The sequence below is a fragment of the Triplophysa rosa genome, linkage group LG7, assembly GCF_024868665.1.
Source record: "Triplophysa rosa linkage group LG7, Trosa_1v2, whole genome shotgun sequence".
NCBI classification, from domain to species: domain Eukaryota; kingdom Metazoa; phylum Chordata; class Actinopteri; order Cypriniformes; family Nemacheilidae; genus Triplophysa; species Triplophysa rosa.
The window spans coordinates 897,641-920,841 of NC_079896.1; the positions used below are offsets into that span (position 1 = coordinate 897,641).

The window sequence follows — 23,201 nt, forward strand, 5'->3', positions numbered from 1 at the left end:
AGACATGATTTTGACCATTCCTTAAAAACGGAGTTATCTCATTTTGGAACCAAACTCTTCATTTGTCTTCACTTCGATGATACACTTGTTGTGAAACCATACTAGAACATTACCGTACGACTAGTCCACATTATTACAATACTAGAAAATACAAGGCAAATGTTTAGTGTCTTTTCCGTTCTTTAAGAATCAATAAAATCAACAAACGTGAGTGCATCGCTAAACGGGTTTCTTTTAAAAAATAAAATGTTTCAGTGAGCGATTGAGTTCCAGTCGTCGCGTCGCGTCGCGCGTGGGGTTTCCCGGGGCTGATCGCAGGGTTACCGCGCCCATCTCTCCGTCTGATGGCCGGATGAGAGGTGAACTGGAGACGAGCGCTCCTTCAAGGAAGCCAACGGGAAGTGGCCGCCGACGGACTTATTTACCGACCCAAGCCTCTCTCGGACATCCATGCCTGTCGTTTTCAATCGCAGCTGAGATCCCCGTCTCTTCCCGCTGTCGAACGGACTCGTTTCCCGCTCATTTGGAGCATTATATCTGAAGAAGTGGACTCGTTTGAGAACGCCGCCGCTAGTTAGCGAGCTAGCTCGTCTTGTTCGTTGATGCGTGGATTTCACAGCCACACCGTCGTTTTTTTCGGTCAATGAGATATAAAGAAAAGCCATCTACGACACAGAACAGGTATGTGACACGGCGTGCGTGTTTGAGGTGAACGGTCACGGGTCGTTTCGTGGAAAACGAGCGATTTTGTTGCATAAAATGTTGGTCGGTGTGGAGATGAAGGGGGGTGGGGTGAGGCGCAGGTAACGTTAGCGGCTAGCCAAACGATTTACATACACAGCAATGGCAGGCAAATGCAGGAAAAACCCTACTTTCGAACAGTTAACGTTACTTGTCTTTATACCTCACTCGTAGTTGCTGTGTGATGTTTCGGTGCATTGACTCGCTCGTCAAATCTGGATTCGGTGTGAATAAAATCGGCCGACTCCGGTTAAGGCCGTTTATGCGAGTCAACTCGCTGGCATTTTAAAACCGGTGTTATCTCTGGAATTAAAGCGATTAGTCGTTTGGGCATGAGGGAATCCGGTCGTGTCGTGCTTAGGGTTCGTGTACATGCATTTCAAAGGTGATTTTGAGGATAAAGTTGTTCGAGTTTGCTGACTGAAGCTAACTGGCTAATTACTGAAGCTTGTGCATGTAGTGCTGCTAAAATACTCGATTCATCGCCTGGCTTTGCAGTTCAGCTAGGCCTTCCTCTGAGCTACACAATCGAGCATTTTTCCGTATCTAAACGCGTTATCGTTTACTGCACGTGAATATCGATCGAATTGCGGTCGGTAAATAATGATTAGTCATTTATTTGTTCTCTCAGCGAGTACATGTTTAGCGGACAAAATCCGCCGGGAGTGATTGTGAGTTGCGACCTAACTTACTTACGCCGTCTGGTTGCATATTATAAACCGTGTTTTCCGTGCTTATTATATTACCAAACGGATTTATCAAACTAACCCAGATCGCGTAACGTGAAGTCCAGTGAGCATTTAACGTTAAGCGACTCAGCCGTGTTGTTAGCCCGACTGTGAGTTCTTTATTGAATTAAATGCTTTAAACGCGTGTAATTGGATTTTTAAGTGCACGAGTGTTTATTTAAAAGGCTTTACTGCTCAGGTGCACAGCATCCCATCTCACTGATGCTCCACTGTCATCCTCCCAAAACTGCAGTTTTGTGACGATAAAGTCATGTTTAAACGCGCATTTATGACAGCTCTTCAGATACGAGCATTAAATGGAGCTTGATGGCCTTTATTATCGCCGCTGGAATATTTTAAGCACGGGAAAGCAGCTCAGTATTGAGGTCACTATGAAGGGATTGCTAGAGGAAATGTAGGCTACGGGATAAATATGTTGAGCCCCCCCATCATCACCAGCATCACATCACCTCCTCCTTTTTCCTCTACCGATCGCGTTTGCCTTTCTCTTCTCTAGCATTTAGATAAAGAGAACAGCGTTCATGAATAAATAAACGAAATCAATGAATTCTTCAATGTGGGACACGAGAGAACAAGATGGCGTTCTCTCCCTCCCTCTCTCTCTCTCTCTCTCTCTCTTTCTCTCTCCCCCCCCTGAGATTTAAGCCGCTTAAACCACAGCCACTTCAACGACACAAAATAATCACAATTCTTCATCAGCCTTTGACATTATAACATTGTAAAGTTTCATGTATTTTGTTTAATTAAAGAAGGAATTGTTTTGTGTAGTTAGTGTATTCGAGCATCTCTCTCTCTCGAGTGTGCAGCACATCTGTCATATAAACAGCATTGAGGGAAATGTATTTGGACGTCGTTCTTGTGATATTAAACTGATTTTTGATGAATTCTTATTAAAATTCTGCTAAAAATACATTGTTGCTATCGTTAAACCTTGATAACCGCAAATGAAGCCCAGTTTTACTATAGTAACCTAACCATTGTTGTTCAGGTTTCTACACTTTTACTGTAATAAAACCATTGGTTAATTCATGTATTTATTAAAATGGGTGCAGCAGTGCACATGTCAGGTTTATAATTCTCAGAGCCAAACAAACATTCTGTATTTTTTCATTTGAGTTAAAATTCATTGAGCTGGGTGGTTTTATAAAAAAAAATATATATATATATATATGATTACTCTCAAATTCATTATATTGAACATGGACAGAATTTACTATTGTTGTAATGACTAATTGTTCATGAATAATATATATATATGCATTACGCCATTTAGACAGAAAGAAAAACACACTGTAAGTGTTTTAAATATTACCATGATGTGAATAACAAACAAACTCTTGATTTTATGTTTGTTTCAGTAACTTGAGGCGTCGGTTTGTTCTCTGTTGGTCTTCGTTGAAGCTGTTATGGTGATGGGCCGTGATGGCGGAATTGATTTCTATACAGATAATAGACTTTCTGAATGGTCTTTTTATTTTCATGTTGACACCCATGTGTTATGCAATTGTTCAAAACAGTTTCTGTTGTGTGAACTGAATGACCGGAAAGACTCATGACCTGCTGAATGAAACGCGCTGTGGTTCCTCAAAAAAAGCCCTCATCCAAACGTGTGTTTAAAGTGTGGGGTGTGTTGAAGGTTAAAGGTGCAGGCTCTGGACAGCTGTTTTTTTCCATGAGTGACACTCACAGGGATTACAGATTGACTGAACGTGGATTTTAGCTTTGCGGATTACAGGCTTGGATAGTGATAGTGCTGCCTTTTCTGTGATCCTGCTTTAGCAATATGTATTTGATTTTTTCTTTTGTTAATGCTACGTAAGCCACATCGTCCTCAAACCGTTGGAGGAGTTTGTGTTGTGAAAATGTGAGTTTCTTAAAGCTCTCTGTTTGTCGTGTAGTCAGCTGACTGTGATCAAGTGTCACACAGGGACACACACACGCCATGTACTGCATTCATACATTCTCTCTCCCAGACACAATATTAAAGTTTCACAGCTTTTATTTCCGCCATTAAGTTGAGCCAAAAATAAACATTTCTTCATCCTCATGTCATGTCAAACCTGTAGGACTTTCTTTGTTCTTCAGAACACAAAAATATTTTGAAGAACAACACTGAACTCCATCGACTTCTATTGTATGAACACTAAACCACGGAGACATTTCTCAAAATATCTTCTTTTGTGTTCCAGTGTAGAAAGACTCAAACACATGAGGTAATTTGTATTCTTGGCTGAACTCTTACTTTCTGGATAGATGTTTTTGGGATCAGATTGTAGTTTGATTGATTGTTTATGTTAAATTGAAAGTGTCCAGGTATTGTCTGTGTGATCATGAGACACAGTTTTGTATATTGTCGTGTGAAGTGAAGGTGAGGTGAGGGTATTACCTTCTGTAACCATCTCATTTTGATCAGCAAGATTAGAGGACTTAGACTATTGTCTTGATACTACAGACCCATTTAAGAGGTCAACCAATCAGAAACAAGCAGGTGTGTAAAGGAAAGGATAAGACATTCAACAAGACTAACATTTTCTTCCCGTCAAACACAAGAAGACTTGTGCGACACACATATAAGGTAAGACATGAAACTCGTGAAGGATTTCTTGTCTAAAGATGTCAGACACATTACTGTCATTCCAGACGTCTTGACCGCTTCACTTGCTGTCGTCTTGTGCAAAGATTTATTTTCATCCACAGTTTATAGATGCGCTCTTGTACGTCGATTTATTTTCCTTGTGCCTTAGATGTCTTCACTGTGGAGTTGAAATATTTTACTTTTTCAGCATTGATGTTTTATCTGTAAACCCGTTTACTAAAAAAGGTCCAGATCATTTTCAACCTTTAAATCAAAAGAATGAATCTTAAATTGCTGATTTGTGAAGTGTTTCTCTACTGTGGTCTGTGTCATTGCTCTTTATTTAGTTCACTCGCACAACTTGAGGTGTGTTGTTTTGTGATTCAGTAGTTTTAAAGCTTTACATTCATCTCAGTACTTTTCAATGATGTCATCATTTCTTTTGTATTTAGGACACATCATAATTCTCTAGCGGATCATTTCAGGACATGAATCTAATGTTTAGTGCGCGTATTGATGATTTTATTGAAGGTTCTCAGTTGAGCTGTTCCAGATTAATGGAAACATCACCGGATGCTTTAAACATTGAAGACCTGTTATTGTTACGTGAAGTATCACAGTTTTTATAACTGTTCTCTTATGTCTCTATTCCAGTGGTGATCTAATAGAAGCGTGTGTGTATTTAAAATAAGAATGTCATCTCTACATCACACACAGCGCTTCGTTTAACGGTCAGATCAATTGTTGACCAAAGACCTGAAGTAAATGTGATGTAGTAAATCACTCTTCACGTTTTATATTTCATATTAAGAGGATTATAGCGTTTATCATGGCACATATGATGGTGTGCGTGTCACATTTCTACATGCGTGTTACAGTGAAAGTGTTTGCTTTCCTTTGGTGTAAATGTGAAATGAATGCTGTCATTAGTGTTGGATGTGCACATTTAAACAGCTGACCGTGTTCTTCATCATCATCATCATCATGATGGGTTTGTGGGAGCGCAGGCTGGATTTGGGTCAGCGGGTTAGGTGTCGCTCTTGGCTCTGTCTTAACTGGATTTGGCTGAAGGAGCTGAATCAAGCGTGTCCCGGGATTATGTCAATGACACTGAAAGAGAGAGGGGTGTGAAAGCTCTGCTGTTGGTTTGGGAACACTAATAGGATGAGAGCTCAGATAGAAGGACATGATGTTGTCAGTGGAGTGTGTTTGATCGAGATTATAAAACACAGACTTTATTTTTCTCAGTTTAACTCTTGTTATAGTCCTCCATGAAATCACAATAAGATTGTGTGTGTGTTAGATGTATATCTCTGTTAGATGTTGTCTTCTGCACTGTAAACCCCGATAAATTAAGATAACTCAAAAAAACATTGTGGAAACTTATTACCTCAACTTTTAAGTTGATTTTAAGTCAATTCTTTTAAAGTAAAAGATAACACACAAGAACAGCTAACTCAAAATAATAAATTTTGAATGAACTTCATTTTTCATTATTCCATTTTACATTTACTCTGAACAATTGTCAGGGGTGAGACGAGACTCTTATCTCACGAGAAAAGATTTTTTTGACTTTTTTTAAAGAAATCCTCAATGATGAAATATATAGGGAAAATAGTCTTTTATTCACCTCAACCCAAAATGCAAAAAATGTAGGCATTATAAAATCAACTTGTACTTTATGAAACACATTAAACTTCCATTTTAACAAATTATGTTATGCAGTAATAAACAATATGTAAACACTGCTAAATGTTTTGTGACAAACTCCGACAGCGACGATATGTTTCTGAACTTCTGTTCAAATGTGTTAAAGCTGTAAAGCGCTAATTTGACAGTCAAATGACACCACACCGCTTCTGCATTGTAAACTCGGACAAAAACTATCATACGTGATTAAAATCAATGAGACGTGTAGTACTGATGGTGCACGTCAAACAAGTTGCCCCAAAAATAACGCGGAATCGTTGCTTCACGAGTTCGCCTATGCAGATAATAATGATAGCAGGGGTAGGTAAGGAATGTGTATTTGGCGTGCTGTCCAGGGAGCGGGCTCCGAGCTTGCCGGTTCCTTCTGAACCCGGAACACTCTCCCCCCGATAGGGGCGAGTGCACCGAGCTCGGAAACGGCCCGAACCCAGAGCTCACCCCCCAGGGTCCTGCTGTAGAAAGCGAGTTCGGGGAGGTGGAGGGATGTTGAATTACTTGTAGAGATGGCGCAGGTAAGATTTCAGGTCTATTTATGAGAAGGCTCGCTTGAGCTGATAGAGTAGATGTCATGATTGCTGATAGCGAACCGGCTGAGTTTGATTATGTGCTCCAGCTTCTCCCGAACTTTGTTAATAAAACACCATATGTTGCTCTCCTTAGTCTGATATGATGCTCTGCAGAAAAAAACTTGTGTTAATTTTCGTGTAACAGCCGCGACAATGCTGATCCAGGAGAATGACAACGAGCTCAGAATTATAAAATAGCGGTGTGTTCTGCAACACAGAAGTGGAAGAAAAAAAGAATGACAGTTAATAAAACGGCCTGATTTTACAACAGAATGCATGAAATCTGCATTAATTTCTTTCGCATGCAGAGACAACCTCTACCTCCACTAGATTAGTCTTTGTGCCATTAACCAGTGTCAGTCATCTCATTGAAGCCTTAATAAAAACTAAGGTTCAATTAAATGTTTAATTGTCCATCTCACAGTAAAATGAAAATGTTTGATGCTGCAAATCCCTTAAAATAATCAAGCAATCTATATTAAAAACAAAATAATACACAGAAAAGTATTTAGCCTATGTGCAACAATAACATAATAGTGCTAATGTGATGTCCTAACAAACTATTGCTGTGACAATAGGGTTGTTTCTATTAAAATAGCTCCTCTTACACATTTAGTTTAAGGGGGTCCCTGCTCCATGCATCTCTCATCTAAGGGGTCCTTGCCCCGAAAAACGTTGAAGACCCCTGCGTTACACTGTAAAACAATCTAAAGATCTCTCGGCAAAAGTAGAAAGAGCCGAATTTGTAATAAATCACTCACAGTGTCTGTTTAAATGGTCGCAAAAGTGCTTGTAGAGAGATTCATCGTGTTCTACTATGTTCCGGTTCTGCGTCAGTTCTGTGGCATACTGCCGCATAGCGGTGAACTTTGGAACAGCAGCGTTTCAAGTACCGAAACAAGCAAAATTCTGGTATTGAACTGATTGAAATCTAACATGTAACGGTAAATTTCCCGAACCAGTTTACCGCGCAACCCTACTGCGGACGCGCGTGAACGTTGAAACCTGACCGTCTAGCGCGTTTACATAGAAACCTGGTGTGAATGTAGCACCGCAGGATGGAAAATCCGGTTGTTAATGAATGGCCGGGCCGGTCACTATCAATGTGTTCTGTACAGTAATGAAAACGGGTCGCACCATAACAAAATGTGCACTCGCACAAATGCTCCCAAATATATTTTGAGGTCTCACAGGTTAAATTTAGGGACCATATGCGACTAAAATGGTCGCAATTTCGAGCCCAGCACTCCATCTTGCCAATTGCGTAAGGAAATTGTGTTCTCGCGAGACGCCACAAGATCCTGTCACACCCCTAACAATTATCAATGTTGTCATGAAGGAACAACAGCCAATTACAGCTGTAGCATTACTAGGGCTGGGCGATATATCGTACGATTCTTATGCTCAGTTTCTCAATGACTTACGGTTAAATGCCGCCACATCCGAAAGCCAGAGGGCGCTCTTGCGCAGAACCTCCCAATATGGGAAACAGAAGAAGAACAATTCCAGGAAATGCCTGTGGTCATATTCTATCGCTGTTCTTCAAATCTTTTGGGGTATTTTCATGATAATAAAGTTGATTTATAGTAATGATGATGGATGAGTGTTGCTTTTTCAAATGTATGTTATAAAGGACTCAATCTCGTAGTGATTTTAGATCAAGCAGTACTTCCTACTGATCACAGAGCCGTAGTTCACAGAAGAAGAGCTGTGCATAAAAGATCGAATCGATTTAGACATGTATAATTAGCATGAATCGCGATATATATCGCCCAGCCCTAAGCATTACCAACATAATGCCTTCAGATCAAACAATAAAGATTTGAAATGAGTCTGTTTTCCTCCTAAGCAAATGCTCTACTCGTCTGCACGATGGTAGCCTCATTAAAATCACTTGTTACAAAACTCTTTAAACAATTGAATACTAAACATTTATAAGCCTCCTTGCATTGTAATTTTGATATAAATACATAAAATAAGACTATTTTGAGATTTACTTCCATTATCCAGTCAACACAAAGCATGCTGGGAATTGCTCTGACGTCATTGGAAGATATAATTAAAATTGAGTTAAGTGACTTCTTAATTTTTGTGTCCCTGGAACTCAAAATATCAAAATCATTAAACACGCTTAAAAATTGTAAGATAAATGAACTTTTTCACAGTTGTGAGTACAGTTTGCTCATTTGTAATGAGTAGATTATACAGTGTGGTATGTAACACCTGCTTGTTGAATATTGTGTTTGGCTCAGAAATACGTCACGTTACAAAACTGAATGCAGTCTAATGTTGACTTTGTTGAACTAATGTTGAATGTTGTTCCACAATTTAAGCTCTATTGTTCATTGTCAAGAAGAACAGGATCTCCCGACATGTTTCTCTTTCTACTTCTGCATTTTTCATGAAGAAGAAACCGTTTCTATCAACACAAGAGGAAGTTTGTGTGTGTGTTGATCGAGTGTGAAGTCGCATTCATCGTGTATTTATGATGTTGACAGCAGATGATATGATGTGTGATGTCATTGTGTGTTTCAGATCAGAACGTGCCCCGGCAGCAGGAGTGAGGAAGAGCTTTAGAAGAGGAAAATGAGTGAACTGGACCAGTTACGCCAGGAGGCCGAGCAGCTCAAGAACCAGATCAGAGTCGGTATCTCTCTCTCTCTCTCTCTCTCTCTCTCTCTCTCTCTCTCTCTCTCTCTCTCTCTCTCTCTCTCTCTCTCTCTCTCTCTACCCTGCTTCTCTTCTTCTCTCCTCTCTCTCTCTCTCTCTCTCTCTTCTCTCTTCTCTCTCTCTCTCTCTCTCTCTCTCTCTCTCTCTCTCTCTCCTCTCTCTCGTCTCTCTCTTCTCTTCCTCTCTCTCTCTTCTCTCTCTCTGTTCTCTCTTCATCGTCTCAACTCTGTTCTCGTCTCTCTCTTCTCTCTCTCTCTCTCTCTCTCTCTCTCTCTCTCTCTCTCTCTCTCTCTCTCTCTCTCTCTCTCTCTCTCTCTCTCTCTCTCTCTCTCTCTCTCTCTCTGTCTCTCTCCCTCTCTCTGTCTCTCTCCCTCGCTCTCCCTCCCTCCCTCTCGCTCTCCCGCCCTCTCCCTCTCTCCTCTCTCTCCCTCTCCCTCGCTCGCTGTCCCTCGCTCTCTCTCTCCCTCTCTATTTGTGTGTCTCAGTGCAGACTGATCTGTGTATGACATCACAGCACAACAAGAGCGGTTGAAACGCTTCACTTTCACTGTGTTGTGATGTCATACGTCTCTCTTTCACTTGTGTTTGTGTCTGTTAACTGCTGCTGGCTTGTTACTCTACGACATTTGCGTAACCAAAAGACATTTAAATCCTGTGGGTGATTATTTACATATTTTACACACAGCAGGACGTTTTACTGTAACTCTTTACATGTGGGTTTTCTCTAGAAGACGAAGGCTTCCTCGTCTACATGCTTTACATATTTACATGATGCTTCACGAATGTTTACTGCTTCTGCACTACAGTACTGTCTGAAAATGCACAAATCTACCGCCTGTGATGTCTAGAGAAGCACAAATGTCTGTTCACACATAGAAATACAGCTTTAACTCTATGAGGATGGTATGTGAAGTCTTGTATTTGTTTTTGTAGGATGCGAGGAAAGCTTGTGCAGATGCTACACTATCACAGGTAAAACTCACACACGCGTTTCTCAGGGTTTTTCCTGCCTCAAAATGAGGCGGAGGTGGTGCCGTCCTTGTTACGTGTAGGCCTGCTGTACCTTTAAGTGGCTTAACCAAACACTTTACATATTAAAACATAAAGAGAAGTTGAAAAGGACAATTATTAAGTTATATAAAACATTACTTTTATTCAACTAAACAGGAATGTTTTTAAATCAAATAAAGCTTTTTATCCTTTTCAACTAACATTTCAGCCCACAATAGCCGACTCGATTAACCAGTCCTAGTAAATTTGCAAAGCTAATTCACATCCTGCGTTCTCTGGTTATTTACTGAGCGTTGAATGAGCTAGTGACTCAGGGTTGTTCCTGGCTCAAAATGAGGCGGAGGTGGTGCCATCCTAATCTTGTACACACACGTAGGCCTTCCGTACCTTTAAGTGGCTTAACCAAAGTGACTTCGACATATTTCAAGTTTTAATAAAATGAGATGAAATTGACAATTATTAAGTTATATATAACATGACCTTTATTCAACCAAACAGAAATGTTTTTTAATCAAATAAAACTTTTTATCATTTTCAACTAACTTTTCAGCCCACAATAGCCAACTGAATTAACCAGTCCTTTCAAAATGAGCAAAGCTCATTCACATCGTTCATTCTCTGTGGTTCACTTTAAATGATTCAAGGATCTCTTATATTTGCTAGTGACTGAAAAGTTCAATAGTTTAAATGAATCTGTTCAAATGAGTCATTCGTGTGCGAGTCGTTCTGAACGCAACGTGCGTTCATTCTGGCGAACTCGCTGTGTACAGTATACGCTGATTCAACGATCCAACTGCACAGCTAAAGACATTACAATGATGTACGTCATGTTAACTTAAGAAATTTCAAGAAATTAAACGTACTTGCATGCAAAACAAACAGCCGCGAAACACAGCCAGCTCTTGTTCTGCAACTCTTTTTAGCGCCTCAGTGTGCTGATAACGAAACAGCGCCTCCACTGTGGCGTAATGTCGCAATTGCAGTTACAAATGACAGTCTGTTAAATGCACGCAGCATTCGAGAGTCTGAGGCGGCACGACATTTGACGGAGGCGGCCGCATCCAATTTCTCTATGCAGGAAAAACCCTGTGACTGAAAAGTTTCAACAGTTTAAGCGAATCAATTACAAGGAGTCATTTTTTTGCGAGTCGTTCTGATCGCAATGTGCGTTCATACTGGCGAACTCGCTGTGTACAGTATAACGCTGATTGAACGCAACATACAATTATGTACGCCACGTTAATTTAAGAAACCTTTTAAGAAATTAAACGTACTTGGATGCAAAACAAACAATATTCACCTGAAAAGCTGTGAAACACTGCTAATACAGCTCCTATTAGCTCTTGTACTGCACCTCTTCAGCGCCTCACTGGGCTGATAATGAAACAGCGTTTTTTGTGAAGACACCTGACATAATTTTGGCGAGGGACTGATGCTGCGTTCAGATTATAAGCGACTTTGTCGCGTGATCAGGGGTTGGCGGTTAGGACACTAGTGGGCGTTCCCACTAGTGGTTGCCTGAGTGATGACATCCACTGATCACGTTAGCTCTACCATCTTCCTATTGGCTGTCTTCAGCTATCGGTTGCTACTGCTCGTGTCGCCGGAAGTCGCAAGCTCTCTAATGAAATGAATGAGATCATGTCGCTTGTAATGTGAACAAGGGGTGAGGCGGCACGAAACTTGACGGAGGCCGCCGCCTCCAATTTTTCTATGCAGGAAAAACCCTGGTTTCTCTTCTGGATGTGTTGACGACTCCGTCTGTGTGTTCATGTTTTTAATTTGTCATTGTGTTTTCAGATCACAGCCAACATCGACCCTGTTGGCCGGATCCAGATGCGCACGAGGAGAACACTGCGAGGACATTTGGCTAAAATCTACGCCATGCACTGGGGCACAGACTCCAGGTACAGTAATGTACACAACACTACAGTAAATATCACACAGCCTGATGTGTTTCAGTCCAGTGGCGTATCACCAATGAATGAATTCAGCCATCAGACACTAGCTGTGTTTACAAGCTCCCATCAGTCCTTTTTTCTACAGCTTTGTAAATATAAATAACACCGCACCGAACTGGTCATCTTCTGATGAACTCTGCTTTTCACAACATAAAGATATATTGGATATCAGTCAAAAGATCAGATTTGACTTTATTTGGTCTCCGTTTATTCAGATTTAACCAGAGGAGTGCATGTAAACACTGCTGCCAATGATTCGGTTAGGATATTTATCACCCGCAGCGTAGCGTTACGTGTCGTCTTCTGTTTTAGTCTATAGTTGTAAAAGTACAGTGTCATTAAGAAATAATATGTGCTTGTCTTACATTATTAATGAAGTTTTTAGATGTTTCTGGTGGAGTTGAGAGGTTAAACCAAACAAAATATCACGCATGTGAAATCCATTTTATTTTTCTGGATTCTGTGTTTTCAGTCTGTTACGGTACATTAGTAAGTCATATATTTGCCCACATGAGAAAATACTTCAGTAAACTATAGTGTTCCAGGGCTCTAGACTGCGACTAAGTGGTTGCATTTTGCGACTATTTTTCCGGTGCAACTGTCAAACTGATCAATATATAATTTTTGCGTGTTATAAATTTAATGTGCAGAAATGTTATATTGCGCAAGTGGCGCATTCAGTCACTCATTTTCGTCTCCCCTCCTTCAACCATTCACTTACCTATCGGTGCCCCGCCCCCAAAGACGTAATTGGCGGGTAAGAGGCGAAGGACCGAAAGAGCAGACGAGTGAAGCGCTCAATCTTGCAACTGAAATAAATATGCAGAATACAAGAATTTCCCCTGCTAAGGTACAAAACAGCAAAGATATCCAAATGTGTTGCGTGTATTGTATGCATGTGAAGCTAATGCAGGAAACACGTGTTTAAACTATTGTATAAAGCTCTCTAACGATACATCACGCTACATACTATTTATTTGTAAGTCGCTTTTGATAGAAGCCAAACGTGTATCAATGCAGCTGTCATGAAGAATAATCACTAAAAGCCTTCAGGTCTCGCGGGTTGTTTGAGATGCGCGCGCCCAGAGAGTCAGAGCACAAAATACTAAATGGAGTTCTCTTTCACGCCTTCTTACTCTGAAACGGACATATTAACACAAAATAACGTCAAAATTCCCATATTAACAAGAAACCTTGTAAAGGTATTCAGTTTGTTTTGTGACCAAACAGTTGGGAAACGAATCACGTGTTCCAGTATATTGCGCGAGCTCTTAAAGGGGCAGCAGCGTAATAAAGATCATCAAACAACAAAGGACGGGCCCAAAAACACTCACTGATATTAAAGGAATTGAGTCATGCGTGTGTGATGTAGGTTTAATAGTGTTTGTGTTTTCTGTACAGGCTTCTGGTCAGTGCCTCGCAGGATGGAAAACTCATTATTTGGGACAGTTACACCACAAATAAGGTAATGAATGCATGTCAGTGTCATATGTTGTTTCTGTGTACCTTTGTCCTCGTATTTAAATAAAGATTACTGTCATGATACAGCGTTTACTCTTATCTAGAACACGCACTATTGATACATCACCGGCCCTGTCACCTTCCACGCGCCGTGAGGTCTAACTGAAAGTGTTTGTTTGTGATGTTTTCAGGTTCATGCCATTCCTCTGCGTTCGTCCTGGGTGATGACCTGTGCCTACGCTCCCTCGGGTAACTATGTGGCCTGTGGAGGACTGGACAACATCTGCTCCATCTACAGCCTGAAGACTCGCGAGGGGAACGTGCGTGTCAGCCGTGAGCTGGCCGGACACACAGGTACATCACGTGACTTGCAGCACATTCAATCTGGACATTTGATATCAGTTTGTGTTCACTGACACCCACACTCAACCTTTTTCACTCCAAGGCCCCCCTATTTCTTTCAACCATATTCAAAGACCCCCTCCCACTCACAAAACCTCAAAATTTCTACCCAATAAACGATTAACTGGAAAAACTTTTGTTAACTATAAAAATGGCCAAATAATACGTTTTTATGGTTTGTTTTTTAATGCATTTCAATGCTAATTTTGCCTAATTTTAAAATATTGGTCATCTTGCGGCTCCCTTGGAAGTCAGCCGGGGCCCCGGGCCCCCCTTTTGAGAACCACTGGTCTAGAGAAAACTTTTTCACATTAAATTGAATGACATATTTCCACACATTATGATGATAAGATGCGTAGCCCTTATTTTCTCGATGCAGAATCAGTTTTCTTGAGATGTTTGGGGTAAATATGAGCCTGTGCTGATAGTTGTAGTCGCAGATCATTCAGTGAAATGTTATTGTTCGTGTTGGCGGCGGAAGAGTGTTGTGTTTCAGAAGTGTAACACATTTCCTGTTTGTCTGCAGGATATCTCTCCTGCTGCCGCTTCCTTGATGACAACCAGATTGTTACAAGTTCTGGTGACACCACCTGGTGAGTGAAGGAACTGCACCGTCCCCGACACGTGACACGTCTCTGACGTTTCTTCTTTTATTGGCTGTTCCGAAGTAAACTCTGGGATGTTTCTCTGTGTCCTGCAGTGCTCTCTGGGACATTGAGACCGGTCAGCAGACCACCACGTTTGCGGGACACACCGGTGATGTCATGAGTCTCTCTCTGGCTCCAGACACCAGGCTGTTCGTGTCCGGGGCCTGCGATGCCTCTGCCAAACTCTGGGACGTCCGTGAAGGCATGTGCAGACAGACCTTCACCGGTCACGAGTCCGACATCAACGCCATATGTGTGAGTGTTTCAGCCTGTAGAGCTCGTGTGTGTAATCCGTGTCAAAGACTGACACGTGCTGCGACGGTGTGTTCAGGGTGTAATCTTTCTGACGTTTCTCCCCGACAGTTCTTCCCCAATGGCAACGCTTTTGCCACCGGCTCCGATGACGCCACCTGCCGTCTGTTTGACCTGCGTGCCGACCAAGAGCTCATGGTGTATTCCCACGACAACATCATCTGCGGCATAACCTCCGTGGCCTTCTCCAAGAGCGGCCGCCTGTTGCTCGCCGGCTACGACGACTTCAACTGTAACGTGTGGGACACCCTGAAGGCCGACCGCGCCGGTGAGATATTTCATAAACACATCAGCTGTGTGATCTCTTTCCAAACGAGCCGAGCAGGTTTTCATTCCTGTCAGCACACAATAGCTTTGTTTTATTACAGACGTGTCAATGATAACAGTTTATTTCACATGTGCCAGCATGAGAAGAATTACCAAAGAAACCCGATGTTTGTTGTTCATGCAACTCCAGTTTGATCCTGTAGTTTCTAAGGGTTCGTCAGACATTTTGAGCACACGAGTCAGCTGGTGTAGTGACGTTGGGCTCTTACAGGTGTGCTGGCCGGCCATGACAACCGAGTAAGCTGTCTGGGTGTAACTGATGATGGGATGGCAGTGGCTACAGGGTCCTGGGACAGCTTCCTCAAAATCTGGAACTGAATGCTGAAGGTGCTTTCGATACAACACGTCCAACACAGTAAGAAACCGTCTCTTCTGCTTTTCATTACAGTCCGAAGTGTGAATTAAAATAAGACGACGTTTGCATGACATTTGCACATGCTGTAACTATCGTACGGGATATTTTAGAAAATATCGACATTTTTATGTGACTGATGATCAAGTTGATAAAATAATGATCAAGCACAGGGTGTTGGTGTTTTCAGAAAATATGGAATCCCAGTAAATATTTAAATGTCTCATGAACTGAAAATGTGAATTTGTCTAAATATGGATAGGAGTTAATTTTTTTGGTCTTTTATTTCACAGATATCATTTGAACTCCAAAGTTGACTGGAAAACCATTCCAACTTTAGAATGTTAAATTTCACTGCATCAACACCATCACCTTATAAAACTGACTGACACCACCACGACAAGAAATAAAACTTCTAAGGGAACCAATGCCTTTCCTACACCAAGAAGAGCACAGTTTGTTTTATCATCCATCTTAAAAAAAACACACAAAACATGAAAAAGAAGAATTCCTGTGGTATCATTCCCTCTCGGACCATCTTTGTCACCCTGTAACAGAAAACAACACTATCATCCCACGCTTATATATCATGTGTCTAGGAAGCAAATGTTGGAGTGTAATTGTACAAATTATTTAACTCTTGTTATTTTTCTTTTATCTGATAGTTCATCTTAGATCTTTTTCCTCTTGTTTTTTTTCTCTTTAGATATGTTTCTGATTAGAAGAATCTTTTAATCCTCTTGTAAAACCGTGTGAAACCACGCAAGTCATGTGTGATGCTGAAAGTAGACCAGGATGGAAAGCGGCTTATTTTAAAGAATGCCAATCATACGTTGTGTTTTTTTCTTTCTGTTTGTGCGCTAGGTTGCTCTAATGGTTGTGTAGTTCCATGATTGTATTTTAAGCAAGACGAAGAAGAAGAGTACGCACGCCATCATTATTCATATTGTCAGCGGCCGGCTCCTTTGGATTGTTAAACACCGCTGGATTATTGCCAGTTAGCGTCTAATAAGAACATGTAACCATGATGTGTGCGATCGTGTGAATCCTGGTCTGTCTCTTTCATTAACGAAAAAAATGCCATATCTCTTTCTGAGTCTGAGGTGCTCTGAGGCGTCATTTATCTCCGAGTGGCCGTTTGTAAATATGGGTATCCAACTTGCACGCGAATGCAGCATTATTATTAGCCTAGCTAACGTTTCTTTCCGGTCTCGTCACAGCTTTGTTTGCACAATATGAAACTTGACTAACGCTTACAGCGTTAACTAACCAAGCACACGCCGTTAATCACATTGAACGCTCATTTTAACGTAGAGAGAAAACAAAAGTCGAAAAATATAAAAAGCAGACAAAAAAATGCAGTCCTCTCTTTCATTGGATTAAAAGCGGTTCAAACTAACCCCTTCGCTTATCTTCTGCTCTTGCGTTTGTTTCTCGGTTACTTTCAGTCGCTTTAATTCTGCTTATGTTTGGGATGGTTTCCATCAAGGGGAGGGGAGGGGGGGTTGTTAGTTTTAATTTCAGTGGTGTCTGGGATCGGTGTTTTTGAAAAACAAGAGTCCTTTTTTAACTCCGTTGCAGAGAGAGAGAACAGATAGCCCTGTCTGTGCTTGGAAATACAGTTACTACTATGTGAATGAAATGTTGTACAAATCAATGTCTGAAAATATTGATGATTCTGAAATGTTTAAGTTAAGCGTTTTCTTTCATCTGCCATGAATTAACGTAGTCGCATGCTGTAGAATTTGCTTAAACAGGCGCTGACGTCTTTAGGCCCGGCTGCCAACTTCCACCGGGACGGCCAAACCCATGTGAAATTTCGATGATTGATACTTTGATTCCAAATGTTTTCGACATGCTTTGTCATGTACATCCTTTACTTTTATCGGCAAAGCTATGCACCCACGTGAGAAACAAATTCACTGCTGTCGACCTGTAAATGATGGCCATTCTTCTTCCGTCGTTCCGAAAGCGTCCCACCTTTGTGCGCGAGTTTTCTAAACGAACCGTTCGACGGCAAATCACCGCAAACTCTTTTGGCTTTTCTTTCAATGGTTTTGAACGGCATCTGATATGGCATAATATTCTGTTGGGTTTTTTCCACTGTAAACAGATGCACTTTCTTTAATAGTTGTGACTTTTTTATTATTATTGTTTTTTCCTTTCTCTGCGATAATGTACAATAATTGTGATGTATTTGTGTGTGCTGCCACCAGTAAAGATTAATTGCAGTTAAATTCAAACGGATTCCCATTATTTTCTCTCTTCATGAGTAACTGTAGATCTCAGCGCTCCCTATCTGACACCTTTTGTATTTAATTTCAGTCTGTCGGTGTAACAGAACGCTGGATGCAACATAGATACTATATTAAAATGTACTGTTATTTAAGATGTAATAAAAACCAGTTTGAGATGTCTCTGATGTGCTCATGTCTTGAGAGAGAGAGCTTGTGACGTCATGGGCCGTTCACAAAAGACTTGACAAAACTTCAGACGTCTATAAACACTGTAAAACTTTGCTGTAGTTTTGCAGCAGGTTTGCCAGTAACTTACTGTAGATTTAATTTACAATTTTGTTTTAAACTTGCCTACTTATATTTTCTTTCATAAAACAAGACAAAATATCTTTGGTCACTTTTCTTATGTAAATGTATCGGGATTTAAGAAGTTTTAAACATTTTTACTAGAAAGCAAAAAAATGCTTCATGCTCATTTTGAATCTCAAGTCAAAGTGTTTAAATTTTGATTAAAGTTGAAATCAAATTAAAACAGTACTAATAGGAAAAATGAAGTAGTAATCAAATCTACAGTAAATTACTGGCAAACCTGCGGCAAAAACTACAGCAAACGTTAATGTGAAGATCTGCTGGAATATACAAGACATTTTTTTAGATTGAAAACAAGTAGCAGAGAATAAAAATATATCTCGGGTAGTAATTGTAACCTTGTACAGGCTTCAATCTTTCAGGAGTCGTGTTTTTGATTTTGTTGAACAGCTTTGGATGATGATGCAGTTTGAGGGATCTGTGATATCTGGTCAGCATGCTTTAATGGTCAGATACTGTAAACACACATCAATGGCCATCTCAACTCTGTCAACAAACGGTAAACATCATAGGGTGGTTTCCTGGCCAGGGATTATCTTAAACCAGGACCATGCCTTGGTTGAATTAAGATTTTTATGTCGCTTTTATAAAAATGCCTTAGAAGAATACATTACAGGTGTGCATCTCGAGACAAAACAATGACACTGCTATATTTTAAGATATTTCTGGGCCAGTTATATTCGGTTAGGTTTTTTTGTTTTCATGCAGTTTCTTCTGAAGCGTCCAACAGCTGTTGAGCATCTCATATGAACACCTCTGTTTGCTTTCTTATGAAATGCAGTTGAAGTTCTTGTGAGTTTGGTCTGTCTTATATTCAGTATAGTGAAGGCATCTTTATCTTCACTGTCAGAAACAGGTTTCGCTTTGGGGCCCTGAGGGGTCTGAACTTTCTCACGTTATTCCTGAATGAAAAGCATTCCTGCTAAGAGTCTCATTGGCATCCCAAACATTTGCACACCAAGTATAGGCATAAACTCTGCAACATTTCAACACCTGTGTTCCTTCCAAAATGGAGCAATCTTGTTTTTCATACTCCTAAACATCAGAATGAGAGAAAGATATGTGGGTAAACAGCATCTTTAACAAATGACTTCAGCAGCAGATGTACAGTGTTTTCACGTCCACATTATGTTGAACTCAGGCCATGAATTATTCAGACTTGATTGAAGTTTTGTTTTGTTTTTCATAAGCGTTGTGGCCAATAATATTGAGATGAGATGTGCCTCAGTTATTTTCTCTCCGGTTAGGTTGTCCACTGTTTCTACAAAGAAAATATGATGTGAGATGACTCCTAATCTCGCAGATCTATTCCTGTTTACTTGGAAGAGCTCTCAAAATAAACCAGTGTAAATAAAGGCACAATTTAACACCGACTCCATACATTTACATTTACACATTTGGCAGATGCTTTTATCCAAAGCGACTTGCATTGCACTATACATTTGTTTCTTACAGATTTCCAATGTAAAATACAGATTTTTAATGTATTTTTTTTAATATAGTCAAAACGATAAAATTGCAGAAAAAGAAAACACATTTACAAGAAAAATGGGGAAAACAATTTAATATATATCCTCTAATTTTACGGTATATTGCTGTTTTTCGAGTTTACAGAAAATGTCTGTTTTTTTACAGTGTGACTGAGATTTTGCATGGAGTATTTGTGCATGTGCAGTCTATGAAATCAAGAATCTTATTCTGAAGAATGAACACGATACTCAAAGGACCTTTTACAGTACATGTATTAATATACAGTATTGACTGTACAATGCACTAGATGATGTATCCCACAATCCACTGCACAACGCTTGATCTTTCAATGTGATATACATGAAGCAGAAGTAATGTGATGACAACAACACTAACACAGCATTAAACACACAGAGTTGTTGATTGTACATGCTATTTTATTGTTAAATATAGTTCATCAGTAAACCGCAGATTTCACTCCATTAATGTAGAACAACACCGAGGGAAGACATGTCATTTCTAATATACTGTATATAATGTATTCTAGTAGAGTTTGTATTGATGCTTTTACACAGTGAGGAGATATTTAATAAATACATGGCTTGCCAATAATGATGGGATATAATAATGTTTATTTACAACACGGAAAAATTGCCAGTGTTAAGAAACTCTCAAAATGTGGATTATAAATACACTGTGAGAGTTAATTTGACCTTTTCATCCTGTCTTCTATCAAACAGACTGATGAGAGTAAACAAACTTCCACCCAATGTTCCACTGAATTTAGCCTCCCATTTCCGTCTCGTCTGTGATTTGCTGTCTTGAGAAGTATTTGAGCTGGGATCTGATTTAAGCAGTGAGGGTTGTTGTGATGATGTGCTAATGACCTTTCCCCCTCATTCTCTAACATTCAGAGTAATGCAGTTCCAAAGGTTTGCATTGCTTGACCCAATCTGCTTCTCCTTGTTTTCGGCCCGGCCGCTGCGGTCTGCGGGGTCTCTACAGCATTGCCTGGCGGCCTTGTAGCTTCGGTGTCTCTGCGAGGTGTCAGCGAATTGACGTCGAAAAGACAAATTGAAGGTGGTGCTGGAACTGACCGTTCCCTTGTTTGACCCTCTGCGAAGGGTTGAGCGAAAGGTTTCTCCTGCAAAGTAATACAGCAGAGGATTGAAGCAACTGTTGGACGCCGCCATGCAGAGAGAGACCACCAGAACCTTCCGCCACATCTCGACGAGCGGACAGGGCTTCTTTGACACCACCGCGTGGAGATGAACCGTTCGCACCACGTGATACGGCAGAAAACACACGAGGAACGTGCTGAGCACCACTGCGATCAAATACACCGAGCGCTGCCTGATGTTCCTCTTGAAATTGACATCTTTCCCTCTCATTGCGAGTTTGTGGATAATGCAACTGTAGCAGACTAATATTGTGATGAAAGGAATAACGAATCCAAACGAAACCCCCACATAGTTCAGAGTAAATATGCGATTCCAGGACGTGTCGTTTCCAGGATCGAAACAGCGCAATTTATTCTGCCGCCATATCGTACCTGTCATGAGAAAAGGTGACGACAAACAGGACACGAAGATCCAGATGGCCAAACACGCCACGCTGGCCCGCCGTACAGTGACCAAAGTGCGGTTTTTAATGGGGTGAACCACGGCGATGTAGCGTAACACACTGAGTCCCGTCAGAAACAGAACGCTGGTGTAAAGATTGACGTAAAAGGAAAAGACACACCAGCGACAAAGCCAGTCCGGGAAATCCCAGTGACAGCCTCGGAAGTAATAAACCAAACGCAAGGGCAACGTCAATGAAAAGCCAATGTCTGAAATGGCCAAGTTAGTCATAAAAACTGTGTTGGCCGACTTCTTATTCGTGAGACAAAAGAATACAAACAAAGCCACGACATTGCTGATGAGTCCGATGGGGAACACCACGCTGTATGTGATGGTGTAGGCCAAATATTTGAAGTTCTCACTGCTGTCACAAGTCTGGTTCTGGTTTGTTTGGTTGGTGATGTTGGACCATGATGGAGATTCTGAGTACAAAACAGGAGCTGAAAGCAGAATCATGTAGCCACAAAAAGGACACACAAATGCATTAGCAGTTCACCTTACAAAACAAACAAAAACTGAACTCTATTCAAGTGTGCTTACTAGTAAACTTCTACTTTTGATCCGCTTCTCAGAAGTAAACTTAACGTGACAATAGTACATTCTGTAAGGGATAAAGTACAGGCAGCCGGTTGTTATCGCAGAATTATTACTCGGCTCGTTGGAATGCTTGATTCTGATTGGCCAGTCACGACATTTGCAAATTCGTTATTCCCAGATAACAACCGCTCAAAACTAATAACACACGGTAACCCGATGCAGCAAATCATTTTGACAGCTTTTTTGACAAATTAAATATAAATGTCTTATATTTACAAATGATTAAACCAAATTAACTGTTCGTGACATTTGAATTCCATTTCTTACCTTAAAACCGAAAGTAAACGGCTTTTCCTCGCGGAAGAGGAAATCGCGAAATAAGGCCCCTCAGAGTGATACAAGACCCTCCGCTTCTCGTCGCCTCCTGATCACACTGTCGGGATTTATGTAAGGGATTATCCCGCTTATTACACGGCTACTTGCCACATGAGAAAAATCATCCGGGTTACCGTGTGTTATTAGTTTTGAGCGGCTGTTATCTGGGAATAACGGACCTGCAAATGTTGCGACTGGCCAATCAGAATCAAGCGTTCCAACGAGCCGTGTAATAATATTAGTATACTTAACGCACAAAGAACTTGTGAACTTGTGTACTTGTGAATACACTTGAACTTTACAGATGGGTTATTTTCTGTAAGTGTGGAATAATAGTTGACTAAAACCAGGAAAGAGTCTCTGAGCACACGTTAAACATTGATGAGAGAGAATGACAATCTAATGAGCCGCTCACTACATCTACAGATATTACAGATGTGATATTTCTGTACAGGCACTTTTTCATGATGACTACATCTTATTTTAGTTTGTTTTTTTGTTCTATTTTCTTAGTTCTTATAGTTTTTTTTCTTGGTCTATTGAAGATAATTATGTACAGTTACTTTTGTCTTATGTATCTCTGTGTGTTGTGTTGTGTTGTGTTGTGTTGTGTTGTGTTGTGTTGTCTTGTGGTGGAGAAACGACATGTCGTGTCACTTTTTATGTTATTTATAAAGTAATGAATTAATTAAAAATACGGTGATTCTAATGTGACTCAAAAGAGTAAAAACGTGGATTTGTTGCAACATCCAAGCATTTCACTTAAACATTTCTACACACGTTGATCTGAAACTTGCTGTTCATATTCAAGTTATTGGTCAAATATTCTTATATTATGAAGAACGCTGTTGTTTTCAGTTGCATCTTTCACTGATCATATTACGCAAAACATACGCAAAACAATAGGCTTCATAGAGACTGACCTGAAAACAGTTAGTTATTTGACTCGAGAACAATATTCAAATGACAGCTAAACATAGACAAAAGAAAAAACATTGCTGTTCTGCATTAACATAACGATTCGTTTCATTTCACTATAAACGGTTTAGGAGCCTCGAAAACATTCCCTGGAAGAACTAACCGAAGACATGTGACAAGTTCGTCCTA

At 40.5% G+C, this 23,201-nt stretch overlaps 2 protein-coding genes across 3 annotated transcripts in view; one reads left to right on the forward strand and one right to left on the reverse strand.

Annotated features, from left to right (window-relative positions):
• cysltr3 (cysteinyl leukotriene receptor 3) overlaps nucleotides 1-23,201 on the reverse strand; it is a 90,514-nt gene that overhangs the window by 66,888 nt on the left and 425 nt on the right. Inside the window, exon 2 of one of the 2 annotated variants that reach the window (XR_008963228.1) lies at nucleotides 20,039-21,622. Coding sequence is in view for 1 of the 2 variants with exons in the window: in XM_057337496.1 (XP_057193479.1) it covers nucleotides 20,457-21,622 (1,166 nt within the window). In the remaining variant the exon portion in view is untranslated. Of the gene's footprint in view, nucleotides 1-17,614; nucleotides 21,623-23,201 lie in introns of those variants that run through there. The other variant, XM_057337496.1, reaches the window with a different exon arrangement.
• gnb1b (guanine nucleotide binding protein (G protein), beta polypeptide 1b) lies at nucleotides 316-17,901 on the forward strand. Its single transcript, XM_057337497.1, has 11 exons — nucleotides 316-681; nucleotides 8,877-8,984; nucleotides 9,945-9,983; nucleotides 11,823-11,929; nucleotides 13,385-13,448; nucleotides 13,636-13,798; nucleotides 14,373-14,439; nucleotides 14,547-14,748; nucleotides 14,857-15,073; nucleotides 15,344-15,487; nucleotides 15,778-17,901. The coding sequence occupies exons 2-10, from the start codon at nucleotides 8,928-8,930 to the stop codon at nucleotides 15,448-15,450; spliced, it is 1,023 nt and encodes a 340-aa protein (XP_057193480.1). The 5' UTR covers nucleotides 316-681; nucleotides 8,877-8,927; the 3' UTR covers nucleotides 15,451-15,487; nucleotides 15,778-17,901.

Coding starts and splice junctions, on each gene's coding strand:
- gnb1b (XM_057337497.1), top strand. CDS start 8,928: ATGAGTGAACTGGACCAGTTACGCCAGGAGGCCGAGCAGCTCAAGAAC. Junction 13,799..14,372: donor TGAGCTGGCCGGACACACAG/GTACATCACGTG, acceptor GTTTGTCTGCAG/GATATCTCTCCTGCTGCCGC. Junction 15,074..15,343: donor CCTGAAGGCCGACCGCGCCG/GTGAGATATTTC, acceptor GGGCTCTTACAG/GTGTGCTGGCCGGCCATGAC.